The sequence below is a fragment of the Ranitomeya imitator genome, chromosome 5, assembly GCF_032444005.1.
Source record: "Ranitomeya imitator isolate aRanImi1 chromosome 5, aRanImi1.pri, whole genome shotgun sequence".
Lineage (NCBI taxonomy): Eukaryota > Metazoa > Chordata > Amphibia > Anura > Dendrobatidae > Ranitomeya > Ranitomeya imitator.
The window spans coordinates 151758070-151778786 of NC_091286.1; the positions used below are offsets into that span (position 1 = coordinate 151758070).

General features: G+C 43.9%; 1 protein-coding gene across 2 annotated transcripts in view; it reads right to left on the bottom strand.

Annotated features, from left to right (window-relative positions):
- Positions 1-20717, bottom strand: part of SPAST (spastin) — an 88169-nt gene that overhangs the window by 10025 nt on the left and 57427 nt on the right. For both annotated transcript variants that reach the window (XM_069769224.1, XM_069769223.1), the window contains one exon: positions 10834-10925. In XM_069769224.1, coding sequence (XP_069625325.1) covers positions 10834-10925 — 92 coding nt within the window. The remainder of the gene's footprint in view (positions 1-10833; positions 10926-20717) is intronic.

Below are 20717 nucleotides of genomic sequence, written 5' to 3' on the forward strand. Positions count from 1 at the left end.
TTAAAACCATATGTTTAGCCTTATATTAGAATAGTCAGTTGAAAAAAAAGAATCAATAGGTACAGTAATCTGAAAAAATGAAGCAGAAGTAAAGTTTCCTTAATACAATTAAGACTATGGATTTGGGAACGTTCGATTCCAACAGTCACATTTCCTGGAATATTTAGCAAGGCAATCATTATTGATGGTAAATCTCCATTCCAGGGAACTATGAAAATGAAGTTTGTCCACAATGTCAGAATTTTGGCACTTGTGTTTTTTTCCACCAAGAGGCCAGAGAATTTTTGAGCACTAAAAAAAAATAAATATATACCGTATATACTCGAGTATAAGCCGAGATTTTCAGCCCAAAATTTTGGGCTGAAAGTGCCCCTCTCGGCTTATACTCGAGTCACGGTAGCGGTGGGGTCGGCGGGTGAGGGCGCTGAGGCATACTTGCCTGCTTCCAGTGATCCTGACGCTCCCCCTGCCGTCCCACGGTCTTCTGTGCTGCAGCTTCTTCCCCTCTTCAGCAGTCACGTGGGACCGCTCATTAGAAAAATGAATAGGCGGTTCCACCTCCCATAGGGGTGGAGCCGCGTATTCATTTCTCTAATCAGCGGTGCCGGTGACCGCTGATAGAGAAAGAGGCTGCGGCACCGAAGACAGCTGTGACAGGCAGAGGGAGCGTCATGATCGCTGGGACTAGGTAAGTATGTAATATTCACCTGTCCGCGTTCCAGCCGCCGGGCGCCGCTCTATCTTCCTGGCGTCTCTCCTCTCTGACTGTTCAGGACAGAGGGCGCGATGACGCATATAGTGTGCGCGGCGCCCTCTGCCTGATCAGTCAGTGCGCAGAGACGCCGGGACGAGACGCTGGGAGCTGCAAGCAAGAGAGGTGAGTATGGCATTTTTTTTTTTATTGCAGCAGCAGCAATGGCAGAGCTTTCTATGGCACAGCTATGGGGCAGTACTGAACAGCACACAGCAGTATATGGCAGCTATGGGGCAGTACTGAACGGCACACAGCACTATATGGCAGCTATGGGGCAGTACTGAATGGCACAGCACTATATGGCAGCTATGGGGCAGTACTGAACGGCACACAGCACTATATGGCAGCTATGGGGCAGTACTGAATGGCACACAGCACTATATGGCAGCTATGGGGCAGTACTGAATGGCACACAGCACTATATGGCAGCTATGGGGCAGTACTGAACGGCACACAGCACTATATGGCAGCTATGGGGCAGTACTGAACGGTGCAGAGCACTATATGGCAGAGCTTTCTATGGCACATCTATGGGGCAATAATGAACAGTATGGAGCATTATATATGGCACAGCTTTATATGGAGCATCTTATGGGGCAATAATGAACGGTATAGAGCATCTATTTTTATTTTTGAAATTTACCAGTAGCTGCTGCATTTCCTACCCTAGGCTTATACTCGAGTCAATAAGTTTTCCCAGTTTTTTGTGGCAAAATTAGGGGGGTCGGCTTATACTCGGGTCGGCTTATACTCGAGTATATACGGTATATGAATTATGGCGAATTTAATCGATGGGTCAATGTCTTCCAAATCAATAGAAAGAAGTGCCATCTGGGGGGTGAGCAAAAGATTTCTATTAGAAAGAAGGTTTATATGTAACTAGATGGTGGCTCGATTCTAACTCATCGGGTATTCTAGAATACGTACAGTATGTAGTTTATTTATGAAGTTTTCTGAATAATGCAATTTACACACAGGATTCGGCCGGCTGGGCATGACCAATTAGCGAAGCGTGGTTCAAATTCCGCGCCAATTCCCAGCCGTGAACAATCAGTGAAGCCAGCGCCGGCTCCAGGTTTTTGAGGGCTCCGGGCGAAAGTGTCTCAGTGGGCCCCCCCTCTTTAACACATACCACGATTCATGATGCACAGAAACAGCAGAGAAATATAGCACAGCCAAGTAGCATACAGCCCACGTAGTATATAGCACAGCCCACGTAGTATATAGCACAGCCCATGCAATAGAGCACAGCTATGCAGTATATTGCCCAGCCACGTAATATATTGCACAGCCACGTAGTATATTACACTGCCCATGCAGTATATAACAGGCCACATAGTATATAGCACAGCGATGTAGTATATAAACAGCCCACACAGTATCTAACAGCCCACGTAGTACATAGCAATGTGGGCACCATATCCCTGTTAAAAAAATTGTTATATACTCACACTCGGCCGCCCCCCCCGGATCCAGCCGAAGCGTTTACGGATGCATGGACCGTTCACCGGAGCGTCGCGAGGAACGGGAAAGGCCTCGGCTGGATCCAGGGGGCCAACGGAGGGTGAGTATATATTGATTTTTAATTTTTTTTAATTATTTTTAACATTAGATCAGCATAGGCAGCATCAATAGTAAAAAGTTGGTCACACAGGGTAAATAGCAGCGTTAACGGAGTGCGTTACACTGTGGCATAACACGGTGCGTTAACACTGCCATTAACCCTTTGTGAGCTCTGACTGGAGGGGATTATGGAGCGGGCATTGACTGCGGGGAGTAAGGAGCGGCCATTTTGCCGCCAGACTGCGCCGGTAGCTGATTGGTCGCTGCAAAACGGCCACGACCAATCAGCGACTTGGGATTTCCGTGACAGACAGACAAAAGGACAGACAAAGACGGAAGTGACCTTTAACAATTATATAGTAGAGGATACATGCTTTCATAAGTTTTTTAATTTTCGGACAGCTCCAAAATATATGAAGCAAATTGCTAGGGAATCCACAATTTCTCCAACAAAGACGGGAGTTTTTATGATTTATATGTGAAAGTCAGGTTGGAGTGTAATACCATCTTACTAACAACTTGAAAAAGGATTTGCGAAGTATCATGGATATATTAGAGGCATAAGTATATTTAATGGCGTTTTCCCACTGTTCCGCTTGCAATGTGATGTTTAAGTCAGACTCCCAACGAAACAAGTATGCATTTTTAATTATATTAATATCCCTGTTAAAATGGCCATATACATTTTTAATACACCATAGTGTTTTGTGATTACTATTACTAACTACCGTATATACTTGTGTGTGCTGAAAATCTCAGCTTATATTTTTTTGTGCTGAAAACACCCCCTCGGCTTATACACGAGTCATTGACCCAGGGGGTCGGCGACCCACTCCTTGTGCGATCGCTGCAAGTCCTCCCTGCATCACTGTTGTCCCGGCGAGGCAGTTTCTTCCCGTTTTCAGCGGTCACGTGGTACCGCTCATTAAAGTAATGAATATGGACGCGTCTCCTCTCCCAAAGGCATGGATCGCATATTCATTACTTTAATGAGCGGTTCCAGTGACCGCTGAACACAGGAAGAAGCTGCCATCGGGACAACAAGAGAGATGCAGGGACTGCTGCAACAGCACAAGCAGGGTGAGGAGGATGGAGAAAGATGGGGGGAGCCGAGCGGAGCCATGCACACAACAGGGGGAGGACGGAGGAGCCATGCACACAACAGGGGGGAAGACGGAGGAGCCATGCACACAACAGGGGGGAAGACGGAGGAGCCATGCACACAACAGGGGGGAGGACGGAGGAGCCATGCACACAACAGGGGGAGGACGGAGGTGCCATGCACACAACAGGGGGAGGACGGAGGAGCCATGCATACAACAGGGGGAGGACGGAGGAGCCATGCATAGAACAGTGGGAGGACGGAGGTGCCATGCACACAACAGGGGGGAGGACGGAGGAGCGAGGCACACAACAGGGGGAGGACGGAGGAGCCATGCACACAACAGGGGGAGGACGGAGGTGCCATGCACACAACAGGGGGAGGACGGAGGAGCCATGCATATAACAGGGGGAGGACGGAGGAGCCATGCACACACAAAAGTTTCCAATTTAAGAAATTTACTTATAATAAAAGTGTTTTCTTTCAAGATTAAAAAAAAACAAAATCCGAAGGAAGATATTTGTTTTTGATATCACTAAAAAGGTATAAGGTTATTACCGTTATATAGGTCTTCAACCTTTTTTATTCCTGATTTAGTCCATGTATTCATAATTGAAAATTTATATATGGATTCAATCAGAGACAATGGGAAAGTTTTTATTTGGTCAGATCTGTTGTATCCTCTACCCAGTTTTGTAAGTATTTTCCATGCATGCATTATAGCTTGAAAACTGGCTGAAGAGGCTCCCTTGTAAGCGATTTAAATAAATGATTAAAAAGCAAGTCTTGTGGGAAGTGTGATTATTTCTGTCTGGTTGTTGTGATGCCATTTTCTTCATGATTTTAGTAGACTGGAAGCAAATGGTTGTCTGTTATAAGGATAAATTGTGTTTGCAAAACATTTGGCCCAGCAAATGTTTTAAAACTGTCATATTTTGTAATGGGTGGTCGAATCACATTAATAAAGGGAATCGGTCATCCCTGTATATGATCTTTTAAAATGGGCATACAGTAAATAGAAATCTTAGACTAGTCCTACCTATACGCCTCAAATTAACGGTCTTGAGTCTGAGAAATGTTATCTTCCTTTCTTTAGGTTAATGATTTCTTCCAGGCTTCGGGGCTTGCGGTGTCTGGAAGAAATCCCTGCCTCCTGTCTTCATTGTAATACATACCCCACTTCCACTAGCATCCGTTACGGCCCCCGAAATCCTGCGCCTTGCACTCCCTCAGAAACACACACATAGTAACATAGTTAGTAAGGCCGAAAAAAAGACATTTGTCCATCCAGTTCAGCCTATATTCCATCATAATAAATCCCCAGATCTACGTCCTTCTACAGAACCTAATAATTGTATGATACAATATTGTTCTGCTCCAGGAAGACATCCAGGCCTCTCTTGAACCCCTCGACTGAGTTCGCCATCACCACCTCCTCAGGCAAGCAATTCCAGATTCTCACTGCCCCAACAGTAAAGAATCCTCTTCTATGTTGGTGGAAAAACCTTCTCTCCTCCAGACGCAAAGAATGCCCCCTTGTGCCCGTCACCTTGCTTGGTATAAACAGATCCTCAGCGAGATATTTGTATTGTCCCCTTATATACTTATACATGGTTATTAGATCGCCCCTCAGTCGTCTTTTTTCTAGACTAAATAATCCTAATTTCGCTAATCTATCTGGGTATTGTAGTTCTCCCATCCCCTTTATTAATTTTGTTGCCCTCCTTTGTACTCTCTCTAGTTCCATTATATCCTTCCTTAGCACCGGTGCCCAAAACTGGACACAGTACTCCATGTGCGGTCTAACTAGGGATTTGTACAGAGGCAGTATAATGCTCTCATCATGTTTATCCAGACCTCTTTTAATGCACCCCATGATCCTGTTTGCCTTGGCAGCTGCTGCCTGGCACTGGCTGCTCCAGGTAAGTTTATCATTAACTAGGATCCCCAAGTCCTTCTCCCTGTCAGATTTACCCAGTAGTTTCCCGTTCAGTGTGTAATGGTGATATTGATTCCTTTCAGCCCAAGTTTCCAACTTATCCAGATCCATCTGTAGCAGAATACTATCTTCTCTTGTATTAACTGCTTTACATAGTTTTGTATCATCTGCAAATATCGATATTTTACTGTGAAAACCTTCTACCAGATCATTAATGAATATGTTGAAGAGAACAGGTCCCAATACCGACCCCTGCGGTACCCCACTGGTCACAGCGACCCAGTTAGAGACTATACCATTTATAACCACCCTCTGCTTTCTATCACCAAGCCAGTTACTAACCCATTTACACACATTTTCCCCCAGACCAAGCATTCTCATTTTGTGTACCAACCTCTTGTGCGGCACGGTATCAAACGCTTTGGAAAAATCGAGATATACCGCGTCCAATGACTCACCGTGGTCCAGCCTATAGCTTACCTCTTCATAAAAACTGATTAGATTGGTTTGACAGGAGCGATTTCTCGTAACCCATGCTGATATGGAGTTAAACAGTTATTCTCATTGAGATAATCCAGAATAACATCCCTCAGAAACCCTTCAAATATTTTACCAACAATAGAGGTTAGACTTACTGGCCTATAATTTCCAGGTTCACTTTTAGAGCCCTTTTTGAATATTGGCACCACATTTGCTATGCGCCAGTCCTGCAGAACAGACCCCGTCGCTAGAGAGTCCCTAAAAATAAGAAATAATGGTTTATCTATTACATTACTTAGTTCTCTTGTTACTCGTGGGTGTATGCCATCCGGACCCGGAGATTTATCTATTTTAATCTTATTTAGCCGGTTTCGCACCTCTTCTTGGGTTAGATTGGTGACCCTTAATATAGGGTTTTCATTGTTTCTTGGGATTTCACCTAGCATTTCATTTTCCACCGTGAATACCGTGGAGAAGAAGGTGTTTAATATGTTAGCTTTTTCATCGTCATCTACAACCATTCTTTCCTCACTATTTTTTAAGGGGCCTACATTTTCAGTTTTTATTCTTTTACTATTGATATAGTTGAAGAACAGTTTGGGATTAGTTTTACTCTCCTTAGCAATGTGCTTATCTGTTTCCTTTTTGGCAGCTTTAATTAGTTTTTTAGATAAAGTATTTTTCTCCCTATAGTTTTTTAGAGCTTCAATGGTGCCATCCTGCTTTAGTAGTGCAAATGCTTTCTTTTTACTGATAATTGCCTGTCTTACTTCTTTGTTTAGCCACATTGGGTTTTTCCTATTTCTAGTCCTTTTATTCCCACAAGGTATAAACCGCTTACAGTGCCTATTTAGGATGTTCTTAAACATTTTCCATTTATTATCTGTATTCTTATTTCTGAGGATATTGTCCCAGTCTACCAGATTAAGGGCATCTCTAAGCTGGTCAAACTTTGCCTTCCTAAAGTTCAGTGTTTTTGTGACTCCCTGACAAGTCCCCTCACCTCATCCTCCCTTCTGTGGGCACTGCATTCAAGGATCTTCTGTGCAGGCGAGTCACTGGGGCCTCCGATGTGAGCCCGGATAATATGCTCGCCTCCCTGCACAGGCATCGCTAGGAACCATGTGAACATGGCCATGACTATACAGGGAGGAAGTGGGGAGAGCACCTTATAGGCACGCACACCAAAGGTCACTGGAGAAGAACTTGCCGGTGCTTGCACAGAAGATCCCTGAATGCAGTGCCCACAGAAGGGAGGATACGGTATGTATAGTGGAGGGAGTGCAGTCCTGCAAAAAACAAGCCTTCACATGGTCATTTTGACAGAAAAATAAAAAGTTATGGCTCTGGGAAGAAGGGGAGCAAAAAACTAAAACGCAAAAACGAAAGTACTTCATGAAGGGGTTAATACGAGGCATACAGGTAGGACTAGTGTAACATTTCACATTCTATCACATGTATGCCCATATTAATAGGTCCTAGACATCCCAGGGGGGAGACAGAGTTCCTTTAGGCTATGTGCACATGTTCAGGAATTCATGCAGAAAATTCCTGTGGAAATCCGGACATTTCTGCCAGATTTCCACATGAAATCCGCATGCGTTTTTTTGCGCGGTTTTGATGCAGTTTTTGCACGTTTTTTCCCCAGACATTTCCCAATGCATTAGACAGTGGGAAATCTGCGAAAAAAACCGCAAAATTAATGAATAGGTTCATTATTTTTCCGCAATGCGTTTTTCATGCGGAAAAATGCACATCACGTGCACAGAAATTGCGGATTCCATTATAAATGATGGGATGCTTAATGTATGCAGATTATTTGCAGTTTTATAGCGTTTTTATATCGCAAAAACGCTAAAAACCGCAAATAATCTGCAACGTGTGCACATAGCCTTAAAGGGAACCTGTCACCCCGAAAATCACGGGTGAGGTAAGCCCACCGGCATCAGGGGCTTATCTACAACATTCTGTAATGCTGTAGATAAGCCCCCGATGTTACCTGAAAGAGGAGAAAAAGACGTTAGATTATACTCACCCAGGGGTGGTCCCGCTGCTGGTCAGGTCAGATGGGCGTCTCTGGTCCGCTGCGGCGCCTCCCATCTTCTTTCCATGACGTCCTCTTCTGATCTTCAGCCACGGCTCCGGCGCAGGCGTACTTTGTCTGCCCTGTTGAGGGCAGAGCAAAGTACTGCAGTGCGCAGGCGCCGGGCCTCTCTGACCTTTCCGGCGCCTGCGCACTGCAGTACTTTGTTGTGCCCGCAACAGGGCAGACAAAGTACGCCTGCGCCGGAGCCGTGGCTGAAGATCAGAAGAGGACGTCATGGAAAGAAGATGGGAGGCGCCGCAGCGGACCAGAGACGCCCATCTGACCTGACCAGCAGCAGGACCACCCCTGGGTGAGTATAACCCAACGTCTTTTTCTCCTCTTTCAGGTAACATCGGGGGCTTATCTACAGCACTACAGAATGCTGTAGATAAGCCCCTGATGCCGGTGGGCTTACCTCACCCGCGATTTTCGGGGTGACAGGTTCCCTTTAAGAAAAAAATCAGAATCTGATGTCTATAAAAGTGCTGTACATCTTTTGCACAAAATGACAAAGCGTGTCGCCAAACTGTGGTGCAACGGCTATGAGCAGTAGGGTTGAATGCATTAGTTCCAGTCAAGAAGCCTTTCGTCTCTGACAAACTCAAGTTAGACATTCAAGTTCTTTGCAAAGAACACAGCCAACGGAAAGAGATAGATTGGTCTAAGGTTTTGTGGTTGGATGCAGCCAAGTTCAATCTGTTTGGTAGTGATGGCATCACTATATAAACTGCCCAATTGGAAAATGTAATGATGTAAGGCATCAAACACCTACAGTGAAACATGGTAGCGGCAATGTCATGGTTTGGAGCTGATTTTCTGCATCTGCCATTGGGTCTCTGCATAAAATTGAAGGAAATACGAATGCTAAAGTGTAAAAGAATACACTGGAGAATATAATGTCCATAAACACCGAGAAGATGATGTCATGCTATATAAAGGGGACCACCAAACAATAGCAAAAATATAGAAATATCTTCAAATATAATGCTGCCACATGGTAAAACTAAAGTAGGCAGGGGCCGGAAATTCCAACAAGGCAATGTTCTTAAGATAACATCCAATTTAGTCAAAAAATTGGTTAGCAAAGAAAATTGTTCACCTGTTGCAATAACCAAGCTAATCACCTGATTTAAACCTTTTAGAGGATATTTGGGATAATTGAGGGCAGCAAGTTGGGGCCATTACCCATAGCAAAAACATAAATGGTTTGCAGATTTGGAATGGAGCAAGATCCTTCAAGATGTCTTGAATACCTGAGTGGCTTCAATGCTCCGTCGCTGTGGTGCAGTAATTAAAGAAAGATATTATGCTACAAAATACTAAGCTATGGCACTGTAACAATGAATTACCCTCTATGTTGTGATCAAAAAATAGTGTATGCAAAACTTTTGGCAGTCAGTTTTCTTTAATTAAATGACCATATCTATATTCTAAAGAATTCTGGTTAAAATTAAGGTCTTGCATGAAGACAATTTCATGCACTTTCAAATCATCACAAGGAAAATGACAGTACAACAACCAAACAGAAATAACGCACTTAAAATGCAAAACCTTTGGTCACTACTGTACATACCATCAATGTAATTTACAGCTTGTCGTAAAAAAAGAAAATAAGCACAGCTGAGCTGATGGAAAAATGTAAAGCTAGAATAACGACAACAAAATAAATCGCCATAACAACACAGATCCAAAGTTTTCACTTTGTCTAGTAAGTAAATAGAGTACGATTAAACAAAACACAACTTTATTAATTGTTAGATGATAGATAAGTTTCTCCCAAAATGGTGCCACTGACAAATACAACTCATGCTGCAAAAAAAACAAATGCACAGGTCAAAATATGCCCGATGTTTAAAAAGTGTGAAAGTATTAAATAATTCATAATCATTAACATTATAGAAAATGATCATAAAAGAAAATGCGAGTATTAATATTTGGAAACCTAATTAAATTGCTTAAATCAAACTATATTAAAGCAACAGCTCCAAACCCCCTATGCGCAATCTTCACTTCCCCCGCTATATTTAAGCAATTACATGCTGATCATCCTTGACTGCAGACTTAGTAATCTGTACTTTATAAATTATTACCTATAGTAGAAGAATCCACTCTCCAGCACCGACTTAAGCCTGAATATGGATTGTGTATCCCTGAGGAAGCCACCTTTTGTTTTCTCATACGAGCCAATTTATAACAGTGTTGCTGTTAACCTCTTATGATCTTGCATTATATATAAATTAGTATAGAGTATAGAGTTGCATATGCAATAGACATGCCAGTCACATGGGCTGCATCCCAGTGTCAGATTTTGGCCTGGGGAACAGGTTATGGCGCAGTGTGCACATTTTTCAATGTTTTTATTTGTGCGACAGATTTATTCTACTCACATTTTGTAAACGCAATGATCTTTTTCACATTTTGTGGGTTTTGAGTATTAAAAGGGATGGGCCATTAATATTATAACTTGAAAAACTATAAATAAGTACCGGTATATCAGAATAGCAGGTTCCCTTGGGCTTTAGAGAATGTTAAAATTAGCAGAACCTTCTTATGAACAACAAGGATAATAACAGGTAAATAAAAATACCTGAAGAGTAGCAATTTCTAGCACAAATAAGCATATGAATAGTCATGAGCGAACGTGCTCAAAAAAGGTGTTATCTGAGCATGCTCGGTTGCTGCTGGTCTTTGGTGTGCTCAAAAAATATGTTAGAGTCCCTGCGGTTGCATGTCTCGTGTCTGTTAGGCAATCACTGCATGTGCCGTGAGACATGCAGCTGCGGGGACGTTAGCATATTTTTTGAGCACTCAAGCATGCTCAGATAACACCATTTCATGAGATTACGTTCACTCATCACTACATATGAACACTTTAGATTTATATTGCCTTATGAATAATCAGTACTTACACCATCAAACTCTATTAAAAATTCAGTTTTTAATCGTCTGCTTGCATCATGTTCTCCTTCTCGCCTTTCACATAAAAGGCTATCAACTTCATCTTTAAAGAAAAGAAGGGAGACAGAATTGAATATACACATACAATAAACGGAAAGACGCATCTTTAAAGGGAAGGAGCCACCAGTTTTCTTGTATTTTGATTTTTTTGTGAAATTAAGCTTAAAATAGTAATTAAAATGTATTAATGCAATGGCGCCCTCTGCTGGTTGTCCTCAGAGACATCACTGACACATTATATATATATATATATATATACACACACATACATATACATATACATATATATATATATATATATATATATATATATATATATATATATATGTCAGTGATGTCTCTGAGGACAACCAGCAGAGGGCGCCCTCTTATGATCTCGAGCCTGGGAGCTTTCTAGGAAAGTTCCCACGATCTAGGAACAGCCAGCAGAGGGCGCCTCACCGCAAATGCAGGTAAATATAGGTCAATGACCTACTTTACCTACATTCTCCGGGGTTTTGCAGACATGAGCAATGTTGCATTAGCAAAGCTCGTGGCTACAAAATATTTTAACCACTTCAGATGGATTTACATCGTTGGACTTTACAGATCTGCGGAAGGTAAGGATATTGTTGGTTTATTATGTTTTTTTTGTTTCAGAACGAGGGTCTTCAGTGATTGGATTGAGAGTAGAATAAATTAATACAACAACCTTTGTGATTTTTTCATTAAATTAATTTTTAATAATGTGTGTGTTTTTTTTTAACCCTTTACTAGTATTGGATTACCATAATAATGGATAGGTGTCATAATTGACGCCTCTCCATTATTAATTTGGCTTAATGTCACGTTACAATAGCAAGGTGGCATTAACCCTTCATTACCCCATATCCCACCGCTACACGGGAATGGGAAGAGAGTGGCCAAGTGCCAGAATAGGCGCATCTTCCAGATGCGCCTTTTCTGGGGTGGCTGGGGGCAGGTGTTTTTAGCCAGGGGGGGGGGGGCAATAACCGTGGACCCTCTCCAGGCTATTAATATCTGCCCTCAGTCACTGGCTTTACTACTCTGGCGGAGAAAATTGTGCGGGAGCCCACGCCAATTTTTTCCGTCATTTAACCCCTTAATTTACTAGCTAGAACGGCCAAATTTTGCATAGACACACTACTAACATTAGTAGTGTGGAATATGCAAAAAAAATGGGGATATGAGATGGTTTACTGTATGTAAACCATGTCTCATATCATCATGTCGAGTTTAGGAAGGAGAAAGCAAAAGCCGGTAATTGAATTACCGGCTTTCTGCTATATCGCACTGGATGAAATATTAATATATATACATATGTGACTACTGAGAGATAGAGATATATATAGATATAGATATAGATATAGATATATATATATATATATATATATATTTTTTTTTTACACATGGATACCTTGTATATCCGTATGTCAGTTTTGCAAGCCTGCGATAAAAACACGCAGTACGGATGACATACGGAGGATGCCATGCGCAAAAAACGCTGAAACACCCTGCCTACGGAGGAGCTACGGACCACTATTTTCGGGACTTTTCAGCGTATTACGGCCGTAATTACAGTACAATGTAAATCAATGAGGAAAAAAAAAATGCTTGCACAGTTTGCGGAAAATATGCTGCGGAAACGCTGCGGTTTAACCCCTTAGTGACAGAGCCAATTTGGTACTTAATGACCAGGCCAATTTTTGCAATTCTGACCACTGTCACTTTATGAGGTTATAACTCTGGAACGCTTCAACGGAACCCGCTGATTCTAAGGGTACCGTCACACAGTGCAATTTTGATCGCTACGACGGCACGATTCGTGACGTTCGAGCGATATAGTTACGATATCGCAGTGTCTGACACGCTCCTGCGATCAGGGACCCCGCTGAGAATCGTACGTCGTAGCAGATCGTTTGAAACTTTCTTTCGTCGTCTAGTGTCCCGCTGTGGCGGCATGATCGCATGGTGTAACATATATCGTATACGATGTGCGCATAGTAACCAACGGCTTCTACATCGCACATACGTCATGAAATTATCGCTCCAGCGTCGTAGATTGCAAAGTGTGACAGCAGTCTACGACGCTGGAGCGATATTGTTACGATGCTGGAGCGTCACGGATCGTACCGTTGTAGCGATGAAAATTGCACTGTGTGACGGTACCCTAAGATTGTTTTTTCGTGACATATTGTACTTCATGTTAGTGGTAACATTTCTTCGATATTACTTGAGATTATTTATGAAAAAAACGGAAATATGGCGAAATTTTTTACAATTTTGCAATTTTCAAACTTTGTATTTTTATGCCCTTAAATCAGAGATATGTCACGAAAAATAGTTAATAAATAACATTTCCCACATGTCTACTTTACATCAGCACAATTTTGGAAACAAAATTTTTTTTTGTTAGGGAGTTATAAGGGTTAAAAGTTGACCAGCAATTTCCCATTTTTACAACACCATTTTTTTTTAGGGACCACATCACATTTGAAGTCATTTTGAGGGGTCTATATGATAGAAAATAATGAAGTGTGACACCATTCTAAAAACTACACCCCTCAAGGTTCTCAAAACCACATTCAAGAAGTTTATTAACCCTTTACGTGCTTCACAGGAACTGAAACAATGTGGAAGGAAAAAATGAACATTTAACTTTTTTTTGCAAACATCTTAATTCAGAACCATTTTTTTTATTTTCACAAGTGTAAAAACAGAAATGTAACCATAAATTTTGTTATGCAATTTCTCCTGAATACGCCAATACCCCATATGTGGGGGTAAACCACTTTTTGGGCGCACCGCAGAACTTAGAAGTGAAGGAGCGCCGTTTGACTTTTTCAATGCAGAATTGGCTGGAATTGAGATCGGACACCATGTCACGTTTAGAGAGCCCCTGATGTGCCTAAACAGTGGAAACCCCCCACAAGTGACACCATTTTGGAAACTAGACCCCTTAAGGAACTTATCTAGATGTGTGGTGAGCACTTTGAACCCCCAAATGCGTCACAGAAGTTTATAACGTTGAGCCATGAAAATAAAAAAATCGCTTTTGTTTACACAAAAATGATCTTTTCGCCCACAAATTCTTATTTTCACAAGGGTAACAAGAGAAATTGGACCCCAAAAGTTGTTGTCCAATTTGTCCTGAGTATGCTGGTACCCCATATGTGGGGGTAAACCACTGTTTGGGCGCACGGCAGAGCTCGGAAGGGAAGGAGCGCCTTTTTGGAATGCAGACTTTGATAGAATGGTCTGTGGGCATTATGTTGCGATTGCAGAGCCCCTGATGTACCTAAACTGTAGTAACCCCCCACAAGTGACCCCATTTTGGAAACTAGACCCCCCAAGGAACTTATCTAGATGTGTGGTGAGAACTTTGAATGCCCAAGTGCTTCACAGAAGTTTAGAATGCAGAGTCGTGAAAATAAAAAATATTTTTTTTTTCACAAAAAAAGATATTGTAGCCCCCAAGTTTTTATTTTCACAAGGGTAACAAGAGAAATTGGACCCCAGAAGTTGTTGTCCAATTTATCCCGAGTACGCTGATGCCCCATATGTGGGGGTAACCCACTGTTTGGGCGCACGGCAGAGCTCAGAAGGGAGGGAGCACCATTTGACTTTTTGAGCGCAAAATTGGCTGTCGTGTTTGGAGACCCCCTGATGTACCTAAACAGTGGAAACCCCCCCAATTCTAGCTCCAACCCTAACCCCAACACACCCCTAACCCTAATCCCAACCTGATCCATAATCCTAATCACTAACCCTAACCATAATCACAACCCTTACCCCAAAACAACTCTAATGTCAACCCTAACCATAACCCTAATCAAAACCCTAAATCCAACACACCCCTAATCCCAACCCTAACCTCAAACCTAACCCTAATCCCAATACACCCCTAATTACAACCCTAACCTTAACCCTAATCCCAAACCTAACCCTAATCCCAAGCGTAACCCTAATGCCAACCCTAACCCTAATACCAACCCTAATCCAAACCCTAACCCTAACCCCAGCTCCAACCCTAACTTTAGCCCCAACCCTAGCCCTAACTTTAGCCCCAACCCTAACCCTAGCCCTAAGGCTACTTTCACACTTGCGTCGTTTGGCATTCCGTCGCAATCCGTCATTTTGGACAAGAAACGGATCCTGCAAATGTGCCCGCAGGATGCGTTTTTTGCCCATAGACTTGTATTGCCGACGGATCGTGACGGATGGCCACACGTCGCGTCCGTCATGCACTGGATCAGTTGTGTTTTGGCGGACCGTCGGTACAAAAAAAGTTCAATGAAACGTTTTTTTGTACGTCGCATCCGCCATTTCTGACCGCACATGCGTTGCCGAATCTCCGCCCCCTCCTCCCCAGGACATAGATTGGGCAGCGGATGCGTTGAAAAACTACAGCTGCTGCCCACGTTGTGCACAATTTTCACAACGTGCGTCGGTATGTCGGGCCGACACATTGCGACGGCCCCGTACCGACGTAAGTGTGAAAGAAGCCTAACCCTAAATTTAGCCCCAACCCTAACCCTAAATTTAGCCCCAACCCTAGCCCTAACCCTATCCCTAATTTTAGCCCCAACTGCTGTTCTCCTGCCGGCCGGCAGATGGAGACAGATGGCGGGCGCACTGCGCATGCGCCCGCCATTTTCTTCTGCCGGCGGCCAGGAGGAGCAGCAAGAGGATCCAGGGACACAGGTGAGTATTGTAGGGTCCACGAATCCCCCTATTTCTCTGTCCTCTGATGTGCGATCACATCAGAGGACAGAGAATTACACTTTACTTTTTTTTTTTTTTTTTTGCGGTCGCCGGTAAACAGTTAATTACCGGCGATCGCAAAACAGGGGTCGGTAAAACCGACCCCGATCATGCTCTTTGGGGTCTCGGCTACCCCCGGCAGCCGAGACCCCAAAGATTCTCGCGAGGCCGGCCGGCCGGCGGGCGCACTGCGTATGCGCCCGCCATTTTGAAGATGGCGGCGCCCACCGGGAGACACGAGGAGCATCGGGGGAGATAGGTGAGTATTGGGGGGCTACCTGGGACCCCTTTTCTCTGTCCTCCGATGTGCGATCACATCGGAGGACAGAGAAATTAAAAAGAGATCGCGTTTTTTTTTTTTTTGCGATCGCCGGTAAACGGTTAATTACCGGCGATCGCAAATGCGGGGTGGGTTAAAACCCCCCCCGAATCATGTTCTCTGGGGTCTCGGCTACCCCCGGCAGCCGAGACCCCGGAGAAAATCCGACTCTGGGGGGCGCTATTCACTTTTTCCACAGCGCCGTTAATTAACGGCGCTGTGGTTTAAGTACCCTTAGCGGCCGCCGTTAAAAGGTGTATCGGCGGTCGCTAAGGGGTTAAAGAGGTTGTTCAGTCAAAACTGATAAGTCTGCAGTCACTCTGTGTGGCTGCAGACTTAGGAACCCCCCCACCCAGTGCATGCACTTGTGTGCCTTGGGGATTCTCTGGTTTCAGACCCGGGAACGGAGTGTATGTTACGCCGGGATCACACAGCGAGATATGGCCGAGTCTCGCAGGTTAAAACCAAGCTCTGGCACCGACACTCCAGAGTGGAGCGTGCTGCCGCACAGCAATACATGGAGCTGCACGCTCCGCTCTGGAGTGCCGGTGCTAGAGCTTGGTTTTAACCTGCGAGACTCAACCATATCTCGCTGTAGTGTGACTCCGGCCTAAGAGTTATATATACCCCCGGCCAGTGGGCGCGACCTCATGCCATACACCTGTATTGAGCGGTGAATGGCCAGTGCGCGTGTCTGACTAGAGGGCATGGCCGCACCCACTGGCCAGGGATATGTATAAGGCCAGCTCCACACTTGCGAGTTTTACGGACGTAAGAGCGCAGAAACTACGTCCATAAAACTCGCAAAACTTACGGCACAATTATTCTCTATGCTCCTGCTCCTATCTGCCATATTAAACTGATCAGTATTATACGGCTTTCTACGGCCGTAGAAAATCGCAGCATGCTGCGTTTGTCACCGTATTGCGCAAATAAAACTTCAATGAAAGTCTATGGAAGCCCCAAAAATACGGATCACACACGGACCAGCAGTGTGACTTGCGAGAAATACGCAGCGGTGTTAGCGAGAAAAGCCGGTAATTCATTGCGGTGTACAGTAATATCACACTGACAGCTTCCAGTAGAATAGGTAGAATAAATGTGTACACATAGAATAGGTGTATGTGTGTGTATGTGTATATATCTGTGCAGCCACACAGAGTGACTTATCAGTTTTGACTGAACAACCTCTTTAAAGGGAAGGTGCCACCAGTTTTCTTGTATTTTGTTTTTTTTGTGAAATTAAGCTTAAAATAGTAATTAAAATGTATTAATGCAATGTTTGCACTGTTTGCAAACCTTTCTATATGAAAAATCTATATACATAATTGTCTAAGGGGTACTTCCGTCTGTCTGTCCTTCTGTCACGGATATTCATTGGTCCTGGCCTCTGTCTATCATGGAAATCCAAGTCGCTGATTGGTCGTGGCTGTTTTGCGGCGACCAATCAGCGACGGGCACAGTCCGGAAGAAAATGGCCACTCCATACTCACCGCAGTAAGTGGCCGGCGCCCGCTCCCCGCAGTCACTGTCCCCGGCGCTCCGCTCCCCGCACTGTGTCCCCTGCGCTCCGCTCCCTGCACTGTGTCCCCGGGGCTCCGCTCCCCGCACGCTCCATACTCCCCTCCGGTCACCGCTAACACAGGGTTAATATCGGCGGTAACGCATTCCGTTACCGCCGCTATTAACTCTGTGTCCCCAACTTTTTACTATTGATGCTGCCTATGCGGCATCAATAGTAAAAATATGTCATGTTAAAAATAATTTAAAAAAACCTGCTATACTCACCCTCCACCGCCTTTCTCGCTCCTCTCCACGCTCCCGCCACCGCTCCATTTCAAGCGGCAGGTTCCGCTCCTGTCCCAGGGCTGGTGTGGGACAAGGACCTGCCGTGACGTCACGGTCGGTCATGTGACCGCGACGTCATCATAGGTCCTGCTCACACCAGCGCTTGGACGGGACCGCAAGCTGCTGCTTGCAATGGAGCGGTGGCGGGAGCGTGGAGAGGAGCGAGAAAGGTGGCGGAGGGTGAGTATAGCAGGACTTCAACGTGCTATAGGTGAGTATAGGTTTTTTTTTTTAAATTTATTTAAGTCTCTATACTACGTGCCTCTGTGCTGGGCAATATACTACGTGGCTCTGCTATATACTATGTGGCTGGGCAATACGTGGCTGGGCAATATACTACGATGCTGGGCAATATACTACGTGGTTGGGCAATATACTACGTGGCTCTGTCCTGGGCAATATACTATGTTGTTAGGCAATATACTACGTGGCTCTGTGCTGGGCAATATACTACGTGGCTCTGTGCTGGGCAATATACTATGTGGCTCTGTGCTGGGCAATATACTATGTGGCTCTGTGCTGGGCAATATACTATGTGGCTCTGTGCTGGGCAATATGCTATGTGGCTCTGTGCTGGGCAATATGCTATGTGGCTCTGTGCTGGGCAATATACTATGTGGCTCTGTGCTGGGCAATATACTATGTGGCTCTGTGCTGGGCAATATACTATGTGGCTCTGTGCTGGGCAATATACTATGTGGCTCTGTGCTGGGCAATATACTATGTGGCTCTGTGCTGGGCAATATACTATGTGGCTCTGTGCTGGGCAATATACTATGTGGCTCTGTGCTGGGCAATATACTATGTGGCTCTGTGCTGGGCAATATACTATGTGGCTCTGTGCTGGGCAATATACTATGTGGCTCTGTGCTGGGCAATATACTATGTGGCTGGGCAATATACTATGTGGCTGGGCAATATACTATGTGGCTGGGCAATATACTATGTGGCTGGGCAATATACTATGTGGCTGGGCAATATACTATGTGGCTGGGCAATATACTATGTGGACATGCATATTCTAGAATACCCGATGCGTTCGAATCGGGCCACCATCTAGTATTATATATTTTTCTACAAATATACATATTTACCACTAGGGGGAGCATTTTCCGTTTTAGACCTCAAGCAGCTATAGTAAGATTTAGCAGCTTTACTCTTTGCTGGAAAATTGGGGCAGTAACTGCTGACATCACCATTTCCCTCCCATTTTGGGTGGTCTAATATGCCTGGGGCAGAATGAAGAGCAGCATCACAGGGCAGCGCCATTTTGTGTGTGACTGCCCTGTGACCTGCTATCACCAGCAGTTACTGCATCAGAGGCACAGCTTGTTTACAGAGGAGCAGAACACAGTGGACTCAGCAGCATTTTTTGTGAATAACATTCTTGCCATCCCCCTTCCCTACCTTAATCCCTGTCCTGTCAGCTGCCCTGCTCTCTCTCCAGGTGTCACCTCCCTCTCTGCAGGCTGTGAGTGCAGCTTACTGGAGATCACAGGGACTGTGTGTGAGGAGGAGGCGGAGACACGGCAGGAGAAGCACACAGGGCAGCCTGTGAGGAGCAGAGGATGTGTGCCTGCTTGGAGTACAGAGGAGCAGTGAGGGCTTCTTCGCACAGGGCTATAATAAAATGGCAGCTAGTCATACCTACAGCAGTGAGTTGTGCAGCCCACAGAGGCGTGCCCAGCTCATTGCTAATGCTGCTACAATGTTAGAGATAGGAGATAATAGACCGGCGCTGACCCTATGTCCATGGGGTGCCGTAATCTGACACTGATAGTGCCCTGCTACTGCTGCAAAACCAAGATGTCAGCCCCCAGTGCATTCTTTAAACTCATAACACATGAAATCTTTTTCACATGCATTTCAAACTTGCTTATAGCAGCATGTTATGCTACATTACAGTGATTTATTAATGACCTACAAACGCGGTACCTTCCCTTTAAGACAGTTTTGATAAATGAGACCAAGGCAATGTGTTGAGTCTATTTAAAAACTTAATGTCTGCCCTTAAAACTGATAATCCCACCAGTAAATACCATACAGTACCCAAAATATTGTTTGCATTAGTTCACATAAATCACCTAAAAAGCTTAATCTTAAAGTGGAAGAAAAAAAAAAAATAAATAACATTATTTCCATTAAAATATAGTTTTAGCCCCAAATGTTACGTTTTCAAAAGTAGTAACCGGCAATATTGGGTAAAATTGTGGCATGCCTTCTCTCAAGTACTGAAATTCTATTTACACACAAAAAAAAACAACAACTACATACCCCTGTTAAAATTACCAGTTTTTGCAATGTACAAAAAAAAGAAATATCAAGAAGAAGAATTTCAGAACATTTTCTACCTTTAATATCACTCAATCTGTACAAATCGAGAAAGGGTGAAATCATTGATGGGGAAAAAGCATGAGGGAAAAAGTGTCGAGAGTGTGATTATAACGTTAACGTGTCTGATAAGACAATGGTTGAACTTTTTGACCACAATTCCAAAAAGGTATATTTTGTGCAAAGAAAAAAAAAAAAAAGGGTGTAGTTCCAGCTCCTTAAAAATTCCTTTTATTTATATCAATACAAATAGCATTATCTGGGGGGGGGGGGGGAGGGGGATGTATCTGCCATACCACGCTTCATTCATTATCTTAATTCTAATGAATATAACATCAAATTTACATATAGGCATGACAATTATTTCCTTTTTGGATTTGGAACTTGTATGAAATATTAATGGGACTGTTACAACTAAGACATATCATAAACCTCTCAGTGGCAATACCATCTTACATGCCAACAGTAGTCACTGTAGACACACAATTAAATCTATCCCAGTTGGGGAATTTACAAGAATAAAACGGAACTGCAGTCTAGAGGGGGACCTGGCGGGTGAATTAAAGCAGGTAT